Source organism: Amphibalanus amphitrite, unplaced genomic scaffold (assembly GCF_019059575.1).
Source record: "Amphibalanus amphitrite isolate SeventyFive unplaced genomic scaffold, NRLGWU_Aamphi_draft 001207F_arrow, whole genome shotgun sequence".
NCBI classification, from domain to species: Eukaryota; Metazoa; Arthropoda; class Thecostraca; order Balanomorpha; family Balanidae; genus Amphibalanus; species Amphibalanus amphitrite.
The window spans coordinates 186224-209285 of record NW_024882701.1 but is presented as its reverse complement, the minus strand read 5'-3'; the positions used below and the strand labels follow the sequence as shown (position 1 = coordinate 209285).

General features: G+C 46.8%; 2 protein-coding genes across 3 annotated transcripts in view; one reads left to right on the top strand and one right to left on the bottom strand.

Annotated features, from left to right (window-relative positions):
* Nucleotides 1-2804: 2804 nt before the first annotated feature.
* Nucleotides 2805-7765, bottom strand: LOC122371124 (arylsulfatase B-like). Its single transcript, XM_043347234.1, has 3 exons — nucleotides 7615-7765; nucleotides 7132-7295; nucleotides 2805-4321 (listed from the first exon to the last, which is right to left on the bottom strand). Exons 1-3 carry the CDS (start codon nucleotides 7727-7729, stop codon nucleotides 3089-3091), a joined length of 1512 nt encoding a protein of 503 aa, XP_043203169.1. The 5' UTR covers nucleotides 7730-7765; the 3' UTR covers nucleotides 2805-3088.
* An 8755-nt stretch (nucleotides 7766-16520) lies between these two features.
* LOC122371131 (LETM1 domain-containing protein 1-like) overlaps nucleotides 16521-23062 on the top strand; it is a 41990-nt gene continuing 35448 nt past the window's right edge. The window contains exons 1-3 of one of the 2 annotated variants that reach the window (XM_043347244.1): nucleotides 16521-16780; nucleotides 22062-22165; nucleotides 22786-23008. In XM_043347244.1, coding sequence (XP_043203179.1) covers nucleotides 22062-22165; nucleotides 22786-23008 — 327 coding nt within the window. In that variant the 5' untranslated portion in view covers nucleotides 16521-16780. The remainder of the gene's footprint in view (nucleotides 16781-22061; nucleotides 22166-22785; nucleotides 23009-23062) is intronic. The other variant, XM_043347245.1, reaches the window with a different exon arrangement.

The window sequence follows — 23062 nt, the reverse complement described above, 5'->3', positions numbered from 1 at the left end:
AGTACCGAGCCCGAATAACATACCTTGTCAGGTTCCAGTTCACGATGATGCCCTGGGGCGCCCTTGGCTACTCTGTGCACAGGATGAGCTGCAGATTTGCTGCATTGTGTGAGTAGTTTAACCGTTTGTCTCTTTTTCACAGATCGTGGACGACTCCCGGTCACCGTGTGACGTCACACCTGAATTCATGAAGGTTCACGCCAAGGTACGAGCGAATGTCAACACATTGTCTTGAAGCCATTGCCCTGACCTTGGCTGGAGACGACCTACCGGAGAGGCTAAAACCGAAACTCAGATCCGCCCAGTGTCACCCCGAGGGGAGCTGTAGAGCTGCCGTAGCTGCAGTTGCAGAGTTACAGTAGCTGCAGTTGCAGAGTTACAGAAGCTGCAGTTGCAAAGCTGTTGCAGTATGCAGAGCTATGTTTCCGGGGAGGAAAATGACTGTAGTATACCGAAGGCCCGCTCTGGTTCTGAGATGACTGTGTGTGATGGCTCATGACTGTGTAATGTGTGTATCATAACTGACCGTCAGTGAGCTGTCAGTCGGCGTGAGGGTTGTGCTCTCGCTGAGATCCGGCGGCCCAAATGCAGCCGATAGGTGTGCCACACTCAGAGTAAGGTATTTTCTCGTAAGACGATTGATAGAGCCTGAACGGATGTCGGGGAGGTGCCTGCAAAGTGTGGAGCCGACAATAGTCAGTGTATGGAGTAATCTCGCTGTTATGCGGGGAAACATGGCCGCGCTGTAAACATTCCTTGCGATTGATTGATGTCTGCTACGTGAGTCTAGGAACATCCCCTCTCCTCGTAGATGAGCCACCAGCGAACAGACCAGTGCGGTGCGAGCGCCACTACTAGCCGGGTGATGTGATAAGGTTGTGAGAGATGGAGCCACCAGTACCGAGCCGCCCGAGAAGCGCTGCAGGCCGCGCTACGGCATTTGCGAGGGCAGGGCGGATGGCACGGCCAGGCGGACCGGTAGGGAGGAGGCCGTGACCCACGACTAAAATAACAGTGGAAACTGTGAGCTAGCTGGGATGGACGGGAAAGGGACTGGGAGTGACTGGACGGGAGAAGGGCTGGGGCCCGAGACCTCTAACCGACTACGGCTCCCCTGCGAATACCCCGAGTACGGAACCCTAAACAATCTCACAGCTTTACGCAGAAGAATGCCTACCAATGCTCCGATGTGTTCGTGTACTCCGTCTTAATGTGATGTCAGTTATTTGTATGTGCATTTTCTGTAGCATTGTGACAGGTTAGTGTGCGGTGTTTGGTTTTGTGTAACCGCGAACAAAGCTACGCTGGAGTTCTGAGATTGTATTGAGAGTAGTTCTGCTGCTTGCGTTTACAGCTTGTAGGCACCGTGCTAATATCGCTTTGTGCGTATCACGACACCGAGGCTGTTGCGGTTCACCCCTACTTGCTTCAATATTGCCATGTCTTGCGAGCGATTTAGCATTGCATGCAGTTGTAAGTACCTACGCCCATGTGTAACATGTAACAAGAACATAAACAATAAAATATTTCCCGAATGTTTTCTGAACTACTGCGACGTCTTGTATACAAAAGAATACTGTTATCGGTACATGCATCTATATGATCATAAGCAGAGAACACGGAATGAGCAGAATCTATGTAGTTATCTCAACGTCCCACTCTGGGCTGGTATAGCTGAACACACCGTCTCCCGTCTATATAGCTCGGCCTCCTGGGCCACCAAACGGTAGCGGTTCTGAGACATTATCCCGGCAGTTGCTGGGGTATTTCGCCACCCACCGTTTGCTGGGGAGGGGCGTTAAACGCCCCCAGCCGATAACTCGAGAACCGATAGGCGCAGCGAAACGCACGAGGCGGCAAACGAAAGAACGCGACGAGGCGCTTCAGATGAGTACCTTAAAGTTGAATTTTGAGGTCACAGGTCGGGTCAAGGTCAGTTCAAACACCTGAAATCGGGCTTTCAGTAGCATGGACTTCAGGACTTCGCAATGGGCGCCTCTCGTCATAAGCTCTGTCAAAACGGTGCATAATCCATCATATAAGGCCTACAAGAGTGTCAGCTCCATGTAGGGGTCAGTCAAGCATAGGTCAGGGTCAAGGTCAGGTCAACCGGGTAGGCACATATCCCCGAAAATCAAAACTGATATTTGCAGCCTGTGACACATGTTTTATGGGTAATTTGGGGCGTAGAACACGATGGTGACATTCATTTTATCATATGCGTACGTGTTTGGCTCAAAAAGTTCAATTTAAGAAATGCATGTATCATGGTCGTGAATTGGTCACGAGAAATTGCCAAGATTCAGTTCAAGATTTTGGAAAATGCGGAACAATAATCAATAATCGAAGATAGCCATTTGATTGTTCATGGTTTTGGCAGTCTAATGGTGTTTACGGCATGTCTTTATGTCTGTTCAGTGATTTTATATGGTTTTTTTGAACATATGCCGTTTTTGGTCGTAAACTCAGAAATCATGAAGTCACTAAAACCTCGATATCTCAAAAATTTTCCGACCGATCTTTTTGAAACTTTGTCACAATAAACTTCAATCAATTCCCTACAGGTACCCAAAATTTGGCGCGCCTGCGGCGCGCCGTTTTTATGCTATAGCTCGGCGAAAAAAGTGGGGGCGTTTAACGCCCCCCCCCCCCCAGCAACTCGTGGGTTATCTGTCAATAGCTGCCAGTTCAGCAGACATGAGCACGTCCTAAATGCAAACAAAGCCTAACCTTTGAATATTATATCTTGCCGAGGCATGGACGTCAAACAATGTTTCGCCCTTGCATGAAATATTACAACTGAAGCCTTTACATATTGGTATATTCTGTCCATCATTCATTTCATACAACGTTGCGTCTGCGAAAATAGATCATGACTGGCCCGATACGACAAGAAGAGCATTCAATACCCATCATTCAACAGTGAATAGTAAAACAGTTTAACGTCAAGCAACAGATACATAGGAGGTTCCGGTTCCTCGTACCACGTCTTGACTTCAAATACGTAGAAATCGTAACAATCAAATTCACGCGCGAACGACAATCGGCGGTAACAACTCGCAGGTACCGCCTGTGGCAGGACAGCCGATCAGTGAGCGTCGCACCATCCTGTCTCCCACAGTCCCTTCGTCGGGTAGCCGTCGATGATCTGCTTGGGGTAGTCGGCCGGCACCAGGTCCTCCATCAGCTCCAGCACCCTGTCCTGCATCCTCTTCACCACGTCCGGCATCTGCTCCGCCAGGTCCACCCGCTCCTCCGGGTCGGCAGTGACGTTGAAGAGGTACACAGGCTGAGGGTCTCCGTGCTGGCTTGCTGAAACGTCCACAGCGTCCACCTCGTCCTCGCTATCGATGTTAACCGCATCGGACCGGTCTTGCACGGCGTCTTCGTTGGAGTCCGGCACCGGGTACCAGTCGCTGTAGCGTCCGGGATATCCCCAGATCAGCTTCATGTCGCCCTGGCGCAGCGCGGCGCTGAAGTCGCCGTCGTCGCGCTCGTCTATGTTGTAGACGAGCTCGTCGCGCGCGCTCGGTGACCCGGTCGACAGCGTCTCCCACTGGTCCACGCCGTCGACGTTGAGGTCCGAGGTGTCGACACCGGCCAGCCGGAGGAAGGTGGGCGCCCAGTCGGTGACGTGGATCACCTCTGAGCTCACGTAGCCGGTCTTCTGCAGCAGCGGAGACACAACGAACGCCGGCGTGCGGGTGCCGCCCTCCCAGAGGGTGTTCTTGAAGCCGCGCAGGGGCCAGTTGTTGCCGGCCGCTGTCACGTTACCACCGTTGTCACTGATGAACGCGATCACGCAGTTCTCGTAGAGGCCGGACGCCTTCAGCGACTCGACAACTCGCCCGACAGCGAGATCGATGGCCGTCACCATGCCGCTGAACGTGCGACGGAGGTCGTTGGGGATGTTGGGGTAGAGCTCTACGAGCTCCTCCGGCGACTGGACGGGCTGGTGAGCAGCAAGGAACGGGAGATACAGGAACAGCGGCTTGGACTTGTCGTGCTCGCTGATGATGCGCTCGGCGCGCGAGGCGAACAGCTCCGTGGAGTAGACGCCGCTCTGGTCCCAGTCCGGTTCGTCGTTGCTTCTGAGATCAAGGCTGCCGTTCAGGGTGTGCGTGAAGTGGTCCTCCCGGCCGTTCCAGACGCCGTAGAAGGAGTCGAAGCCACGGTTGTGCGGCAGGTACTCGGGTGCACAGTGGCCCAGGTGCCACTTGCCGACAGCGTGTGTGCTGTAGCCGACAGAGCGCAGCCGTTCGGGCAGCAGGGTGAAGTTGACGCTCAGACCGGTCGGTTGGCACGGCAGGTAGGCGCTGCGCTGTGACATAAAAACAACGTCACACAATCAGCCCAGCACACGTACTAAAACAGAACGGTCGGAGCCGTGGCATCATTACAACAGTACAGCGGTCGTCAGCCAAGAGGAAACGGTATGATCAGCAGCTGGGACCTATTAATCTGGTAAGACAAGTCTGTCGTCAAAAGCACCTTGTTCGTGAATAAACAATTGTTTATATCATGTGAATAACCTTATTGTTTCTCTCGCCGGCACAAGCCAATTCGCGTCCTTCGACGGCACATGGGGGGGGGGTACGACCCCCCTCGCGTTTGGCCCCTAATGGAGATAGAGCTTCTCGGAAAAAACGAGCGTGTTGCCCGTCACGAGAGGAAGCCAATGATACCCAATTTTAAGGTTCTAGGTCATCGGTTGACCTTCCAGGTCAGGTCAATGACCCAAACGTCGAGAAAATGGGGACCTGTTAGAAAGTCGTAAAGTGTGGCTGCTATGAGGTTTTCCGGTGTGCTGATCACGAATATCGTGTTAGTTTTGATCACAGATGATGTCTTTAACCGGGCAGGCGGTGGGCCTCCCAGCCACCTTCCGCGCGGTGGGGGGGGGCATTTTTGCCCCCCCCCCCCCTCGTATCTCCGAAACTACTGGACGAATCCGGAAAATTCAAACGGCGTTCGATAGCCCTGTCAAATTCATCGATGGAAACCAAATTTCATTGACCTCGGGGTCACCGATGACGTCACAGGTCAGGTCAAAGATAAAATGTTTCACCGTTCACGGGGCTTCTAGGGAAAGCGCTATAACACCGAGTAAAACGCATTTTGTCGAAAATCAGCGATAAGGCGTCAGTTGCCTAGTACATATGTTGCTATTAGAGGTCACTGGTCATACCAGGTCAGGTCACAGGTCAGGTCACCAAAGGTCACCAAGGGTCACCACATGAACCCAACTTTACTAAGGTTGTGCATTGTGCAATGCATGTTTTATGGCTAGTTTTTCATTTCCATTCCAACTCAATGGTATTGGTTATAAGACCATCAGGTACGGTTTAGGTCAATTTCTGGTGGAGGTCAGGTCAAGGTCAGGTCAAAAAGTCAAATTTCAAAGTTGATATTTTGCATAAAATGGGTATCGATTCGATGCAGCTCGTCACGGGGAGTCTAATGGTGGTCTTTGTTTTGCGCTACGAGGTCAAGAATTGCTAAAAATTGAGTTTGAAAATTTGACGTCATCAATTTTGAACAGTTTTTTCGCTATAACTTGGCCAAAAAAGAGGTATCGATCTCAAATTTGGTATGTAGATAGAAGGCGGTAGGGACTATCACATATATTCCGTTTTTTCGAAATTCAAAAAACATTTTGGTTTTTTTGGCTAGTATATTCAAAAAATCTATTTTTTGATTTTTGGGGGTCAAAATAAAAAAAAAATCGAAAAACCGAAATAGCAGTTTTGTAGGCTGTAGCCCTTTTGATTCAACACCTTTCATGTCGAAACATTTTTCTGTATCTCTAAAGCTGTAGGCCTGACAGCTCTTCTCGCGAAACCTTTTTTTTGGGGTCGAAAATGGCAAAAATGACGTCACTCTGACGTCATTAGCGGCCAACCTATCATAGCCTTTGGAAAAGTTTTTGGTCACTATGTGCGCTAGCTGCTCCCGGGAGGGTACTGAAAGTTTGGTGACGATCAGCGCAACGGTTCTCGAGATATATCGACAAAACTAAAGGGGGGGGGGAAATGCCCCCCACCGCCTGGAAGGTTAAGCATCTAGACCAGGTCGGGTCAGGTCAGGTCAGGTCAACCGGTAGGGATCGTGACGGGCATTCGTACTAGAGATGTCAATCGGATACCAACTTTTTGGTATACCTACCGATACCAAACCCATACCAACTTGGTATTTGGTATTTCATTCGTAATGTGTTTGGTATTTTGTTGGTATTGCAAACCCTCACTAACGTATAAGAGGCTAAGAAATCGGTAACAGCTTGGTATTTCCCTCATTTTCCCAAGTTGGTTTGGTTTCGGTATTTTCCCGTGTTTTTGGTTGGTATTTGGTTTGGTATCGGTATTCCGATTTTCCGTAATTGACATCACTAATTCGCACTACGTGTCAACCGGCTCCGACAGCTTCGTAACATGTTACGAAGGCACCAAAACTACTTCGTAAATGTTCAAATGGCTGCTAAATTTGAATTCAGCTCTAAAAACTATCCTAAAAACATGTAAAACTCGAAAAAGTGAACTGAGGTCACCAAAGGTCAATGACCTGACCTGACCTTCAGGTGACCTTGACATCAACCCTAATGCATGGGAGCAACATCAAATCACATTTTTGAACGTTTGAAACCACGAAAAGCTTGCAAACGCGCGGCTAATGCGAGCCGACATACGCCGAATCGCGATTCCGGCCAAACATGGTCTCAGAAAATAGGTCACAGGTCAAAGGTCCTTTGGGTCAGGGTCATGAAATTTTCAGGGTAGGTGTAAAATTGATCAATGCGAAGGTACTGAAAGTTTCGTCGCGATCGGCCGCTTTTTACGCGAGTGTTTCGCGAAAACCCTAGGGGGTGCATCAACCACGTTTCGGCGAGGGTTAAGTTTCATAAGTTCATGCTTTATTTTTTCCACTCCTCACTTTCATGCAACCTCCAGCAACTTCAAAATGCAACATATAAAACAGACGCACGCATCGTTATACCTACATTCAGTCAACAGCATCAAAATGTCACTCCTCGTCCCTTCCCAGTTTAGGGACAGCATGCCGCACTCTAAAGGACAGCCTTAGCTAACAGCTCGGCACTGCGGCTGAGGCGGAACACCGCGCCACCTGGCTGACCTGGGTACCCATGTGGTACGGGTAGAGGCCGGTGAGAGCCGCCGAGCGCGAGGGCGAGCACACAGGCTGGACGTAGCTCCTCTCTAGAAGGACGCCCTCTCCGGCCAGCTGGGCCAGGTTGGGCGTCAGGATGTCCGAGTTGTGCCACGAGATGTCGTTGAAGCCTGCCGGAAAAAGAGGAGCAATGGGTTATGGAATAGTCTCAACATTGTCATATGCCCTCGCCAGTGCATACAAAACAAAACTGCACGTACCTAATATCGTGAGTTTAGCTAGCAAAGGTCGTTTCTTAGAAAAACTATATAGTATATACCTACCACTTCTTTATCTCCTCTCTGTCTCTTTCTCTATATCATCTCTCTCTCTCTCTCTCTCTCTCTCTCTCTCTCTCTCTCTCTCTCTCTCTCTCTCTCTCTCTCTCTCTCTCTCTCTCTCTCTCTCTCTCTCTCTCTCTCTCACTCTCATCTCTATCTCACTACTCACCCAGGTCATCGGCGACGATGAAGACAATGTTTGGCTGCGTTGACTCGGAGGCCGGCGCCGATGCCGCCACGCCAAGCAGCACCAGAAACAGTGCGACTACCCTGAGAGAAGCCATAGCGACGCCTTGCCGCCAACGGAGAACGAGCCGCCTTTTATAGTCAGACTTTCCGATAAATGACGCGCAAGGCGCAATAAAAGATGGGGTCTTTGCGTCAGTTGCTGAAGGCCACGGAGCCGAGACGTCTCACCGTGAATGCGCAGATGCGGAACCTTTGATTGTACACGTGTATGATATCAACACTCGTGAGGAGGATGTTTGTGACTCTGCTGTGATAGGTGGCTAGATTGTGAGTTCTTGGATATGGAATAAAGAGGGCGTGGTCATGGATTAGAACGTAAAAACCTAGGCATTGACGCTTGTGATTAATATTATCTGACTCATCAAACCATCGATCTATGTTCATCAGTGATAATTTGATAATCAATATCTGTGTTCGCTAGCCAGCTTGTCAGGTAAATAAGTGCGGGTAAATAAGTGCGCCCGGCGCGTTTGGCGCCGAACACCGGCCCGGCGCGGGATAAATCATTGCCACGGGCTAGACTCGTGAACAGCTGATAACCAGGCAGTGATTGTACCGTTTGTGCAATGTGGCCGGAGAAGTGAACAGTCAGCGTGATATACTATGGCACGATTCGCAATGTCGACACCTCCCCGTCCCGATCACAGTTCTATCTGACAGGACCCAGTCGAATATCGATTACAGACCCAGAGACGGCAGGTCAAAGCGAGGATACATTTCCTTCTGTGCCTTCTTTCTGCACATCAATCGTATGATATGTAGGCAAGCAGTTTGTATCTCTTGGATCATTGGCTGAAGTCACACTGACAGGACGGGCGGGCGCAAGAGATACCTAATAGCCGTTTTCACGACGGGCTATCCGGCGAATGCACCTAATTTGACCAAATCTGCACCTAATTTCTGTTACAGCAAATATCTTGGTATTGTGAATTCATTTCAGTGTTTTAATCGATGATGCTCTCTGATAATATGACAAAGAAGGCATATAAGCAATTAGCGCAAGCCTACATAGTTCCATAGCTACTAAGAAATAGTAAATACACTGAACCGAATTTGACCAAATCTGCACCTAATCTGCACCAAATGTGCACTAAATGTGTACCAGATGGCCGTCGTGAAAACGGCTTATGTCAAGCTCCGCTGATTTTGGGTCGTGGCCCGCGCTGCCCGATATACCTGACCCGCGCATGGCGAGGGGTTCTAATGAGTTTTTCTGCAATATTTTCCAAACTGTTGGTTGGACGTATCGACACGAAAGTTTCAGTACTCTTTGCTAGATCGATTTGACAGCTTATGACAAAATAAAAAGCTTTGGACCTAGATATCATAGGTCTGCCGGAAGTGACGTTGAAGAGACGTCATGTTTGGCCGATTTGGATGCAAACCCTTGACCTACGTATAGTCTCTGTCAAGAGCCTGTATAGTTTCTGAGTTTGCAGCAATTCCATTCGCATGAGAGGACTCAAGATTCACAGGGCTATCAAACTGCAATCTCGAAGTTTCTTCGGAAACGTACAAATAAAGTCTCAAAAGCCATTTTTAAGTTGGTCCCTATGCGTTTTTCACTTAAAGGGACCCTCCCACCTTAACATTAGTTTTGAGTTGAGATAGCCAAGTTTGCGGCCAGGCTCAGAAACCACCATTTATCCTGGTCGCAACCCCCGCAGCTTTATGGTGTTCAAGAAATTTCTTCCCTTTACTTGCAGGGTGGGACCAGCGTGGTCCCTATCTCTTAACCATTACGGGAATCTCATGACGTCATCAGGCTTTCGAACGTCCGTTAAATGTTTGACTAAAACGTTTTGTAGCACGCGGTGGTATATGCTGCTTTGCGCGCAACAAATGCCGCACTTTCAAATAAAGTCGCTAGGAACAGCGGAGATCCCAAAAAGTAAACAAAAGTAAAAGTCTAATATCTTGAAAACCGGTGAATATTTTTCGATGAAATTTGGTAGATATTCGTTTTTACTCTTTCTGAACCGAGCGACATCACTTTCATGCCAATTCATTAACTTTTTTGAAGGTGGGAGGGTCCCTTTAAGTAAAAAAAAAAACGGAACATACGGGATTATGATATATATGTATATGTTACGGGTCATATGCTAACTTGGGCAGTATGCAAACTACCCGGGCAGTATGCATACTACCCGACAGCCCGGGCAGTATGCATACCGCCCGGGTAGTATGCATACTCCCCGACCCCTTGGTCAGTATGCATACCTACCGCCCAAAACTTGGGCAGTTTGCATACTGCCCGCTTCTGATCTTGAAGTTGCGTATTCCATGCCCATTTTTAACATATTAATGACTCTCTGCGTAATGTAGTTCATCCGCGATGTCCTTTTGCGCCGTCAAACGTGATTTATCGATTAAAGGATGAAATAAGGGTTGGAATATAAAAATTCAAATTTTTCTTCTCAGAATTTCATTGTTAATTAGCCAGCGGCCAACAAGTCACTTTAGTCTAAAATGACACCAGATAAAGCGTGACGAGAGTGTCATCACTCGCTGGCTTTGGTTTGGCACCTGAACCTGTAGAGGGCTTTACCAAGCTTCAATAGCAAATGCTGCATGAAACTATTTACACGTAAGACGTTGCAAGTTCTGATGGTCGGGATATCAGGTCAGTTCAAGTGACCTTATCTCATGGAAAAAGCTAGTATGCTCGCCATAGCTGTACCGACTCAACTATCGCTTTGAAACTGTTAGCGATTGATAAGAGTAAACGCATGTACAAAACGCATATAATATAATTTTGATATAATATCGATGATCTCAGGTCAGGCCAATTTTGCGTAGTCCCCCTTAGAAGTTGACAGGATAAAGTTGAAAGACGCCTTTTTGGATGAAAATAATTTTAAACACTCTCAAACATTGGGTTACAGGTAAACATGACAAGCCGAATCGGAAAATGGCACTTGTGACCTCTCTTTATGACCATGAGGTCATCCCAGGTCATCAAATGTCTTCAGCAGTTGTTTTACGATAACTTTTGATGGAGAACTGTTTGAGCGATGTAAACAACCTTAGATGTGTTCAGGGCGACGATAATGATCGGCTAATAAAGAACAAGACATTTCATGTCAGGTCATGACCCTAACCTTAGGTCAAATTTTCCAAGTGGCCTTTAAAGTCAAATTAGGTACAGTGCATCCGACGCGTCTCGACAAGAGAAACACGATGCTGACAAAAACGATTTCGTACCTATCTTGGATCAATAAATATTTTAGGAAAAATGGTCGAAACAGCAATTTTAAGCGTTATTGCCCTTTCGAGGCTAGACCGTTAAACTTAGGTCAGCTTTGAATGCTTATTCCAGAAAGCATTTAAGGAGTTATCTAATGCAACTTTCTGCGGCGCTGTAGATCTACTAGCTTACGATTTATGGGCCAAATTGTTAAGAAAACCAAATTTGAAAATTTTATTAGCTCTATTGACCTGATCTTTGACCTGACCTAAAAATGACTGCAGTAGCTTCGTCATTATTTTTTACCCTATTTTGAATGCTGCTTAGTGCTTACCGTATCTTACATGCCGCTTACTCCTGTGCCGCTAAGTGGCACAGGAGCCGAGCAGGGTTGTTCAACTCCCCCGCCCCCAGCCCGGCACGGCTGGCGCCGAGCACCGCCCCAGCGCATGGGTTAAAGCGTCTGTCATAGACATGTATGCAAGGTATTGCATTAACTAGTCTCACGAGCCGCGGTCAGCATATTGCCCGAGTAAACATCTTGCCCGTGAGATGAAAGGTGGGCAGTATGCATACTACCCGGGCAGTATGTAAACTGCCCGGGCGGTATGCATACTGCCCAATGAGTCGGGTAGTATGCATACTACCCGGGTGGTATGCATACTGCCCGGGCTGTTGGGTAGTTTGCATACTGCCCAAGTTAGCATATGACCCGTAACATATATATATATATATATATATATATATATATATATATATATATATATATATATATATATATATATATATATATATATATATATATATATATATATATTATGTATGTATCCGGGACTTTAATAATACGGTAATATACTCTCCAAAACATAAGAAGAAACAAAAAAATAGTGGATAGGCGTAAAATCAAAGCTTAAATTAAAGCGCCCTTCCAACAGAGAAGAAACAACATAGGTACAATTAAGATTGCACATAAATGATTACATTGAGTAAGCTTACAACATAAGAAAACATATAAAACGTCAGACACGCCCGCCCGCCATCCACCCGCCGAGCAACCCATCACAGATGCTTAGCATGGGTGACGAACGGCCTCTTCTTTCTTTAGGACGGAAATACCACCAAACATCGGGTAACAGGTGTTAGGTGTACGTACATGACTCACTGAATCGGAATATTGCACATTTGACCCAGTTTTATGCCCCTGAGGTCATCTCAAGTCATGAAAGGACTCGAACAGAAGTCTTGACAATGACTTTAGATAAAACATGCTAGAGTGCTGAAAACACCATGGATGCGTTCAGCTCAACGATTCGAATCGACTGATATGCAACATGACCTTTGGCTTTTCTGTGTCCTGGGCCTAAGGTCAAACCTTTAAGTTGACCTTTTTAGGTCATCTTAACCACCGCCCGTATCGTATTGGTGTTTTGCTAGCCGCGAACGTAGGTACACTGAAGACTTTTTTACCATTTCCTGGAAGCTAAACCCGCCATAGCATGGTAGCTTGAATAAGGGGGAGGGTAAAGTCCGTTCCCCTGTGGCGAGTTCGTACTTCCTTTTCTTAGAGGTCTTTGTTCTTATTTTATCACGCCTTATTTGATTCATGTTTATTTTCTTGTCATTGTTGCTGCGCGCGTGAAAAACTATATTTCTTTTTAGCTCAGAAAACCGAGTCAACGTCGATGTTAGAAATTGTTTTTAGTTCAGTGTGCGGCCTACTTTCAAACTGCCATGTTCTTTATTTTCGTCTCTCAATATAATTTTATCATATTTTATCTACTTGTCTCGGCCGCCACATTGGTGACCCCGACGTGATGTTCTTTATCTTATAACAGTAAATTATTGATCTTCAAGATTTTATTTATCTATTCGATGTCGACGTCTGTCCTTCGACGCGACATCAAGAATAAGAACGAGGAAGTGTCAATCATCGAAACGAAAGCGAAATACGATATACATTTATCATGCAACAAGAACCATTATCGACCAGAAACGATCACTTGAAGAATCGCCGGTGGTTTCGGGCCGCGCCGCACCCATGCCGCGCCGCCTCCCTCCGCACCGGCTGATACCAGCGCACCGACCTCAAGCTCGCTTCTCCCAAGAGCGGCTCCGCTGACTTGTGGCCAAACCAAGGTGGATCCAGGCCGCGCTGAGCCACGCCGCCTGCTCCACCGCGGTGCTTCTTATCTTCATGCCTACCTATCTACATACCCAAGCGTTCGTCAACGACATGAACCTATACGTCGCCGCGAAACGCAGAACACAAGTCAGCGAGTCGCAAGTCGCCGTCGCCGGAGTTTCCGGGCTGCGCCGGTTTATCGCCGCTCCCGTCCGACGCGGCAGGCGCTGTGCCGCCATTAATAAGAGCTGGTCTGCGCCCATTCTGGCTGACAATTTGTGATCGATTTTTGCTAGCAATTTACTTTACCTTACTTTCTAGCTCCGCTCTGGGGCGGGGAGTATTGTGGCGAGTTCGTACTTCCTTTTCTTAGAGGTCTTTGTTCTTATTTTATCACGCCTTATTTGATTCATGTTTATTTTCTTGTCATTGTTGCTGCGCGCGTGAAAAACTATATTTCTTTTTAGCTCAGAAAACCGAGTCAACGTCGATGTTAGAAATTGTTTTTAGTTCAGTGTGCGGCCTACTTTCAAACTGCCATGTTCTTTATTTTCGTCTCTCAATATAATTTTATCATATTTTATCTACTTGTCTCGGCCGCCACATCCCCCTTGCCGTTTCCCCCCTGGTCGAGCCAGAGCTTCGCGGAAAAAAACGAGCGTGTTACCCGTGACGAGAGGAAGCCGATAATTCCCAATTTTAAGGTCCTAGGTCATTGGTTGACCTTCCAGGTCAGGTCAATGACCCAAAAGTCGGTAAAATACGGATCTATTCAGGGTAACTTTTAAAGGGGGTAAAGGGGGAATTTCCCCCCTTCGAAAATTCCGCCCCCCCTTTCAAATTGTGCTGAACGGCTAGGGAGGGAAGGGGGAATTTCCACCTTTCAAATTTATTTTTGAGCCCATTTTCAATCAATTCGCTACTCAGATTCTATAATCATCGTTGATCATATATACTCTAGTCATCAATCAACGTTGCTGGCGCTGAGATAATTTTCAATTTGAGGTTCCATCCAACCATTTTACGTTCAGTGCAGCGGGAACTCCAGATTTGACCCGATACCGATCGGATGGTCGGTAGGACCGTCTCTTGTCTTGTCTTGTCTCTTCCGTCTCTTCGCAATCACTGACATATCGCTACAGGCGTCGGCGTAGAAACCGGCGGGGGACGGGGTACATGACCTCTCCGAACCAAGGGTCTTCCTTCGAACCAGGGTCCTTCAATCAGTCTTGGCCTAGCAAAAATAGTCACGTGCTACCTCTCTCTATTTAGAAAGGCGCTACTTGATCTTTGGCCAGGGTAATAGGTTGATACTACTGATTGACATTTGCAAGGGCGCAGTCAAGTTGGGACCTCCCCCGCCCCTTACCGCCAAGGTAGGTACCTACGTAGGTATATTTTTTAGCTAATTTATTTTGTGGCAACCTAACAATATAAAGTGGCCAGAATCCGGGGAGAGAGTAGGATTTGGGGGTAGGTAAGGTTCTGCAGGCGCCATCCTAACAAAAACCTAATGGCATTGGCCCCCCCCTTTCAGATGCCCCTGGATCCGCCCTTGCCCCGAACTTTATTCCCCCTCTCGACTTTTCCTGTAAAAGTAACCCTGGACCTATTAGAACGTCGTGAAGTGTCTCTGCTGGTAGGCAGACAACTGAACCAGTGACAACTGAACCAGGGACAACTGAACCAGTAAAACTGAACCAGGGACAACTGAACCAGTGACAACTGAACCAGTGACAACTGAACCAGGGACAACTGAACCAGTAAAACTGAACCAGGGACAACTGAACCAGGGACAACTGAACCAGTGACAACTGAGCCAGTGACAACTGAACCAGCGACAACTGAACCAGTGACAACTGAACCAGCGACAACTGAACCAGTGACAACTGAACCAGTGACAACTGAACCAGTGACAACTGAACCAGGGACAACTGAACCAGTGACAACTGAACCAGTGGACAACTGAACCAGTGGACAACTGAACCAGTGACAACTGAACCAGTGACAACTGAGCCAGTGACAACTGAACCAGTGACAACTGAGCCAGTGGACAACTGAACCAGTGACAACTGATCCAGTATGGCAACTGAACCAATGGACGACTGAACCAGTGGACAACTGAACCAGTGGACAACTGAACCACTGTGGACAACTGAACTAGTGGACAACTAATGTCGTACTGCGCTGTATAGGTATAAGGTAGCGCGTGGCTGGACGGACGGTCTGTGCCAATCTGCCGGTCTGCCAATTGATCTGTGTCCGATCTATTAGAGTGTCCGTCCGAGAGCCGTACGACGGCTGACAGGGCTGACAGAGCCTGGTGGTCGCGAACTGGTGTGGTAACTCACCTGGGACGCCCGAATAATTAGCAACGTATAAATAATATTCACTTTGATGGCCTAACTCGCTCTCGGGACAGACAGGGCACGCTACGTGGGCTTGGCAGAGTTCAGCCCGCCTGGGCCCAGAGGAATCTCCGGTATATAAATGGATTCATTGTTCGGGCTTACATCGGGCTTACGCCAAACGTCGCACAACTAGGGCTAAACAACGGCTGTCCTGAGCTCGCCGAGAGGGCATATACCTCCGGCAGACCGCAGAGCATGGGCTTTAGTCGGCGTTTTTGTGTCATACGCCAACTTAAGTCTTTAGCCCAAACGCTTGCCGACTTTAGTCCAAGCGCTAGCTGACTTTAGCCCGACTAAAAATCTCTGGCAAACCGCACTTCAGCCTGCTTAGGCCCGGAGTAAAATTGCTTGCTGGGCTACTGGTTAGTGGTTCAGTTGTCACTGGTTCAGTTATCACTGGTTCAGTTGTCACTGGTTCAGTTGTCACTGGTTCAGTTGTCCACTGGTTCAGTTGTCCACTGGTTCAGTTGTCCACTGGTTCAGTTGTCCACTGGTTCAGTTGTCCACTGGTTCAGTTGTCACTGGTTCAGTTGTCACTGGTTCAGTTGTCATACTGGTTCAGTTGTCACTGGTTCAGTTGTCACTGGTTCAGTTGTCACTGGTTCAGCTGTCACTGGTTCAGTTGTCACTGGTTCAGTTGTCTACTGGTTCAGTTGTTCACTGGTTCAGTTGTCCACTGGTTCAGTTGTCCACTGGTTCAGTTGTCACTGGTTCAGTTGTCCCTGGTTCAGTTGTCACTGGTTCAGTTGTCCTGGTTCAGTTGTCACTGGTTCAGTTGTCATGGAACCGTCGCTGCTATGTTTTTTGGGGGAAGGGGGGATGATGGGGTGCTGATCACGATGGGGTGCTGATCAGTGAGAGGCCCACTTGGGTGCGGGCTAAGTTTATCAGGGTTTCATTCAATGACCTCCTTCCATGCTTTGGCGAAAAAAATGTGAGAATTTGGTCAGCATTTTGCTAGAAGCGCCTTTGTGCAAACAGTAGAGGAAAGTGAAGGGAAATATGATTTGGAAGCATATGGAAATATCTTAGTATTCATTTGTCACGCAATTGTCTCAAAATACACGCACAATCGCGAATGTTTCCTGGCTGTTCGCTAACATTTCAGACGACACACTCCTTTTTAGCAGTCGCAACTTGCCTAGCAACGGACTGCGGTCTTTTGAAAAACGGCCTCTGTTGCCTGGCAACCAGTTGAATAAACCTTCATGACCCTGTGTTCGCAATACTAAGCGAACAGACTCCTGGGTTGCGTCAGACTGAGTTGCGGTTCTATGCTATTAGTTTCTTATAGGTATCTTGATTAGAACCTTGCGTTGAAATAGTGCAATTTGGAGAGCATTACGGTTCATTTCCATTTTAAGAGGTAGGATACTAGGATCTAAGCAGTATTATTTAAACTTGAAGTGTCGTGGCTTTGAGGGGCCAGGGCAGGGACAATGGCACTTGTCTTAGAATAAGTTGTGTTGAGCGATGCACGTGTTTTGGTTTCAGTTTCGTGAATTTGTCCAGTCCGAAATTTATCGGTAGGGCTCTAATAATTACTTTCAGGGTAGTAAAGCCATTCTTACCATCCACCACCATAGGGTTAATGTTGAATTTCTGTAATCATAGATAGGGCTCTGGCCCTACCAAGCCTAAAGAAAACGACACCCATGGGGTGCAAACCGCAAAAAGCCGTTATGGCTGAAGAAGCAAAGCAGACATTGATATATACTATGGAGTTTGACCCTACTTGATGCACAGACTACTTGCCTACTACCTAGGTCATGTTAGGTTACGCTGTTTTTTGTTAAATTTGACATATAGGTAGGTAGGTACTTACCAGTTTCCTGACTCCTGAGTCAAAACAGGACAGATGTTGGTATTAGTTAAAGGGACTACCTATCCCACCTTCTAAAATGTTGTTAAAACCAGTTAAATTGTGCCGGACTTTATAGATTGGATGACCAGGAACACGGTTCTGGCATTTATTTTTCATTAAACATCTTAGGCTTCCCATATTCCAAACACAAACTTTCAAATATGTGACGTCACAGCCCAAAATTACCTCCTTCCCCAGGCCACATTACTGTCATAAAGCTGATTCTTTTTACTCTGTAGGCACCACAACAAAGTTCAGATTAAGTTTTAAGCGATTTTTCAACAAACAAACCCATTTAAATCAGAATGACTAAACGAGGTGACGTCACACTAACGGTCGCTCCATGTTGAAGATAGGGCCTTGTACAAGGCCCATTTTCAAATGAAGGGAACAAATTTCTTCAACACCAAGAGGCCACAGGGGTTGCAACCTAGATAGATAGTGGTTTCTGAAACTCGCCACAAACTTGGCTATCTCATCTCAAACCCCATGTTAAAGGTGGGATAGTCCCTTTAACAAAGAGTCAGATCATCAAAGCAATAATAATATGCTTACCAGATAATATATTTTGACTTGATTTCATATTGGATAGTTGTTCAGGGCGCAACCAAGTACCTATAAAAGCACCTGTGCAGTATTTACCATTACCGCTGATTAGGTGGGGCATTCCACGATAGATCGTACCAGGCCCGTCACCCTCATCTCTCAGATTTGAATCAAAATTGGTACAAGGGGTAATCATAGGCTCCAAAAACACCTGCCAAAATATCAGACTTCTCAGATGAAAACTTTTTGAGTTACATTGCATAATATTTTCTAAACTTCAGATTGTAAGGGTGAGTTTGATGAGCTATAACTCAAAAACGAGCTAAGCAAGCAACAAACGGTTAACAGCTTTGAACTAACGATGAATTAACCCTCGCCCGCACATGGGGGGGGGTGGTTGCCACCCCCCCCCCAGGCAGTCTTTCTGCTCTACACTCAACATTTTTAGAGCTAGAAGGCTGATTTTTCGTATAGCTGCTCGTCTATCCTTTCTTGATGTCCACTGAAAAATTCAAGTTTCTGTGATTTTTGGTTTCGGAGATATGACCTTGTTTTTCAGGTCATGTCATGACCCAAATGGCCAATTCTCAACATCTTACGTTTGCCATGGGCCTTGTGAGCTTTTGACACCCCGATTTCGGCCTTTTTTGCCAGTCTTACCTCCCACCTATATCATGGAACATGTTGTTCGACGATGTACAGGGGTCAAGGTCAGGATAATTGCGTTTTAGGCAAGCTGAATTTACTTTTTGTGAAGTTTTTTTGACTGCATTTTTGGTAAAAGCTTCTCAGATCATGATTTCATGTGATATGGACCCAAAAACAATCGGTGCACACATCAGTATACACACAGACACACGCAGACATACAAACACATATAATTGACCTTGACCTAACTTGACCTGAAATGACCTCAGCAGCAAAATTCTGGTCGGATAGTGTGACAAAGAGGTTCTAGCTTGCTTGGCACCAGAAAACAGCATCGTCATCGGTATTTGATAAGCAGCGCACTTGATATCCAACGGTGACCCAAAACAGCAACATTTTTTAGTTTGACCTGACCTGGAAGGTCAATGACTGACCTGAGAAGGTAAAACTGGGTATCATTGGATTCGTCTCTTCCCAAAGAATCTTTTTGGTCTTTACTGCTAAGCTCTATCTCCAACAGGAACGAAATGGCGCGGGGGGGGGGGTGGCAACCACCTATGTGCGTTCTAGGATGGGAAAATGGCATGTGCGGGCGAGGGTTAAAGAATAATACAGTATTTTTGAAATTGGAAAGAAAAGCTTTACATATTGAAAAAAAGTCGTAGTATTTTTTTAAATTGTCTATAATGGCCCTTGGGACCAAAATTTTTGCCATTTTTAATTCTTCAAAATAATCCTCAGGTCCTTTAAAATCGACATGCAAAAAAATTAGAAAGGTGTTCTTTCTATAAGTTCCTCATTTAAATGTATACAAAATGGGTTTCCGGGGGGTCGGTACGACCCCTGCTCGCCGTTTCGCCTCTAATGGAGCTAGAACCTTGCTGAAAAAAACGAGCATGTGCGCCGTTACAAGATGCATCGAATGATACCACATTTTAAGGTCTCGGGTTCATTGGTGACCCCTGAGGTCATTTCAAGTGACCCAAATTACGGGTCCGGTTTTTGATAGATAACTTCGCAACAAATGGTCGCAGAGCCGCGATTTTAGCATCTTTGTGTTTGCCTAGCTCCGGCGCGTCGAATGGTATACTGCTTGTTCTGGTGAAGTCAGCTTAAGTCGCTGACCTCGGGTCAGCACACTGCCGTGTATTTGGCTCCGCGCCCCGACCGGGCGGCCCAGCCGGCAGCCAGCCCCCGGGCATCAGGTGACCGCCCCGAGTCCGCGGCAAAGCCAACCAGCGCGGCGCTGGACAAACAGCGCCGCCACAGAGATGGTTAACAGTCGGGTCAGGCCACGAGGCTGGGTGAATGAGATCATATTGCACATCATTCGATTCGCAAGGTCTTCCCGAGTCCATTGGTAGCCTTCCCGTCTCTCTAGCTCAATTTGATCGGGAGTTATTGAAGAAAAACTCTTATGACCCTAGTGACGTGCGAATGACGTCACGCAAAGTCAACAATGCAAAAGTGAGGCAAAAATGACTTCAATTGAACTTTCAGTAGGGGAGAGTGGGGAAAGATGCCCAGGGTTTTGCTTTGTCATATATTATTCGAAAATGACGATCGGAAAGCAAAAACTTGGAGTTTCAACGGAAGCCGACATTATTTTTCTCCAAAAATATCACACTTACGTGCCTGAAATATGATAACTTTTTTTGCTATTAAGCATTTTCCTGAAGAAGTGAAAGAGGGCATCTTACCCCACAGGGTGGGAAAGACGCCCCCTGGCGTTGGGGAAGATGCCCCCTGCACTATAAGTGACATAAATGGGCACGTGAATCGCCTGAACGAATCAGTTGTCCCTTCGAGCCTGCAGAAGACACCAAACGTCATCGTAAGGGCCCTCAAAAGTAGTCGTAAGGGGCTTCAAAGGTCATCGTTAGGGCCACCATAGTCCAGCGCGGCCAAACAAGCCTCCGTGGTGGCGTTCGGAGACCACTGTGGGGCCTTTATATGTCTTCATGATGCTTGAGGGCCCTCGAGCCCATCATGGGGACCTTAGATGCCAGCGCGGCCCGTGGAGCAAACGTGGGAGCCCTCAAAGGATGTCGTGAGGGGCCCTGGAGCCAATAATGGGGCCCACATAGGCCGTCGTGAGGACTCTCAGAGTCAGGTGCCGGCCTAAAAGTCGCTGTGTGGGCCGAGAGACCGGCATGGGGAGCACCCGACCGTACTGGACTCTCAATAGTCCCAGATCGGCTCTTGTCTCTCATCACAAGTATGTAAAAAATGATTTGACGGGCTGCTTGAAGGACAGCCTAGGGATTTAGGATCAGCCGTCTTTCCCCATCAGGACAGGGGGCATCTTACCCGAAGGTACCGAAGTAACATTAAATCAGCACAATTTGTTAGCCATAAAACTACACCCTGAAACAAACTGTTTGGGACACAGTACACGCATGTTAATGTATCACGACTATAGCAAGGGACGCAAAAATTATCTACCTCCTTTGATATTTACGATGTTTTGACACCAAAATATTTTTTGAAGGCAGGAAATAAAAAACATGCAATCACCAGCCAGCCGTTGCCCAACTGAGCTTCGCAAATTTTTGTGCAGTTAACAAGGCAGGCTTCCGCTTTACGCTAAGAACATTAATTTCCAGGTTCGATTCTTTGTTTCACCGCTAGAGGGGGTGGGGCGTCTTTCCCACCCTGGGCATCTTACCCCACTCTCCCCTAACCAGTGATGTCACTAGGCAGCTTAACCACACCATTTGTAGGCTCTCTTCCGAAATCACAATTCGAGACCATTAGGGTGACGCAAAATAAGTACATTTATAGAAAGAATGCCTTCCTAATTTTTTGCATACTACTTAAAAATGACCCAAAAATGTTTGTAAGTAAATAAAAATTCAAAAAAATTTGGTCCCAAATGCATAAAAATGCAAATGAAAGGAAACTCGGGGCGTTATATATCAAAAATAGTATATATTTCAAAATTTTAAAAATGCATATTATTCTTTGTTTCAATGCAAGTTCAATGCCATATAGCATTTGGCATTTGGATTATCCGTCTTAGAGTTACAGCCCGCCAAACCTGGGGCTGCAACGCAAGATCCAAAACATGTTTTACACTATAACTCAAAAAACACTCATCTGATAAGCCTGAAATTGTTACAGGAGGATTCAGAGCCCCTGATTACCCCTTAGACCAATTATCGTTAAAATCCGAGAGATGAGGGTGTCAAATTGACAAAAAGTGGTACGATCTATCGTGGAATGCCCCAGGTACCACCACACACTCTAGTCGCCATTTGCTGAATTGAATGAATAAGCTCCCTAGGTTGAGTGAAAACACATTACAGATGCAATTCAATGTTGTTATGAAAGTGACATCAAATATGCATAGCATAGCAGTACTGTGCCAAAGGCTATGTTGTGGGAGATATTGCAGGTAATGGTAAATGAAATTGTTGAGGTTAAGTGATGCTATATCAAACTTCAGCTGCATTGTTGATGCTAAAAGTGGAAAGTGATGCAGCTCAATCCAGAAGTGTGACAAGATTCCAAAGTTCTTTGCTGATACACCAAGCTTGTTTTGTTCACAGGCATGCCTGCCCATCAGTAACAATTGGTGTCTTTCCAGATGTATCATCTCTCCTCTAGGACGGTTCTCAGTAGATTGGTTGCTGGCCTGCACTATCCCTCAGCACACCATGGAAACCTCCTATCATCACATGCTGGTAAAAGGTGAAAGGTCTTCTTCAAATATTTTGAAGAGTAATGTAAATAATATAGTAATCATTAGTTTCTGTTTGTTTTTGTGGCACATGCTACTAGCTCTTTTCTACTTTAAATATGCTCACCATTTAATTCATTCTCACATTGCATGTTCGGGGGCATGGATGAATGTGCTTGTAATTGGTGTTTTTGTAGGAGTCGACGTCTTTCCCTTTTCTACTATTTAGTAAGGCTATTTAGTAAGGCTAAGGCTATGTAATGAACTGTTTAGCACTGCCTTGGTACACATTATGTTAATAATTAGGTTTAATAGCCTTACTATCATAAGTAATAAACAGCAAAAGAAAAGGCTGGATATAGGCAGCTCAGGAGCTTTTGGCTTATGGCTATTGTCATTTTCGAACCCATATTCAATGTTTGAAAACGGTATGTCCCAAGAACTCTTTGATTATGCTTGCAGCCTTTTTCATGCTGAACTATTGTGACAATTAGGCTAACAATCTCCTTTATTGAGGCCACCTCTTACCCCATTCCCTGAACCAACCAGTGCCAAAAGCAGCAGTATGAAGTACACAGCCCCACAATGCAGTGGTGTGGGTGACCGGTGTCCGCCCGTGCTCCACCGACAGGTGCCTGCAGACCGGGCTGGGCCACACCGCCGCGCCCGAGGGCCGCCGGCCCGTCACCCGACTGCAAAAGTACGTGTTCGGACGGTATGTAGAGTACCTCCAGCGCTTCCAGAGAGCGCTGGAAAACGAGTTCCCGACCGCCTTTCGACTCTACCGCGTCTTCTCGGTCGGCGTCAAGGACTTCGCACGCGATGTCAAGTCGTTCGCGCTTCTGGCGCGGAAGGTACTCACGTGTTTTTTGTTTTGTTTTGTTTTGTGTGTGCTTGTTGTTGTTGGG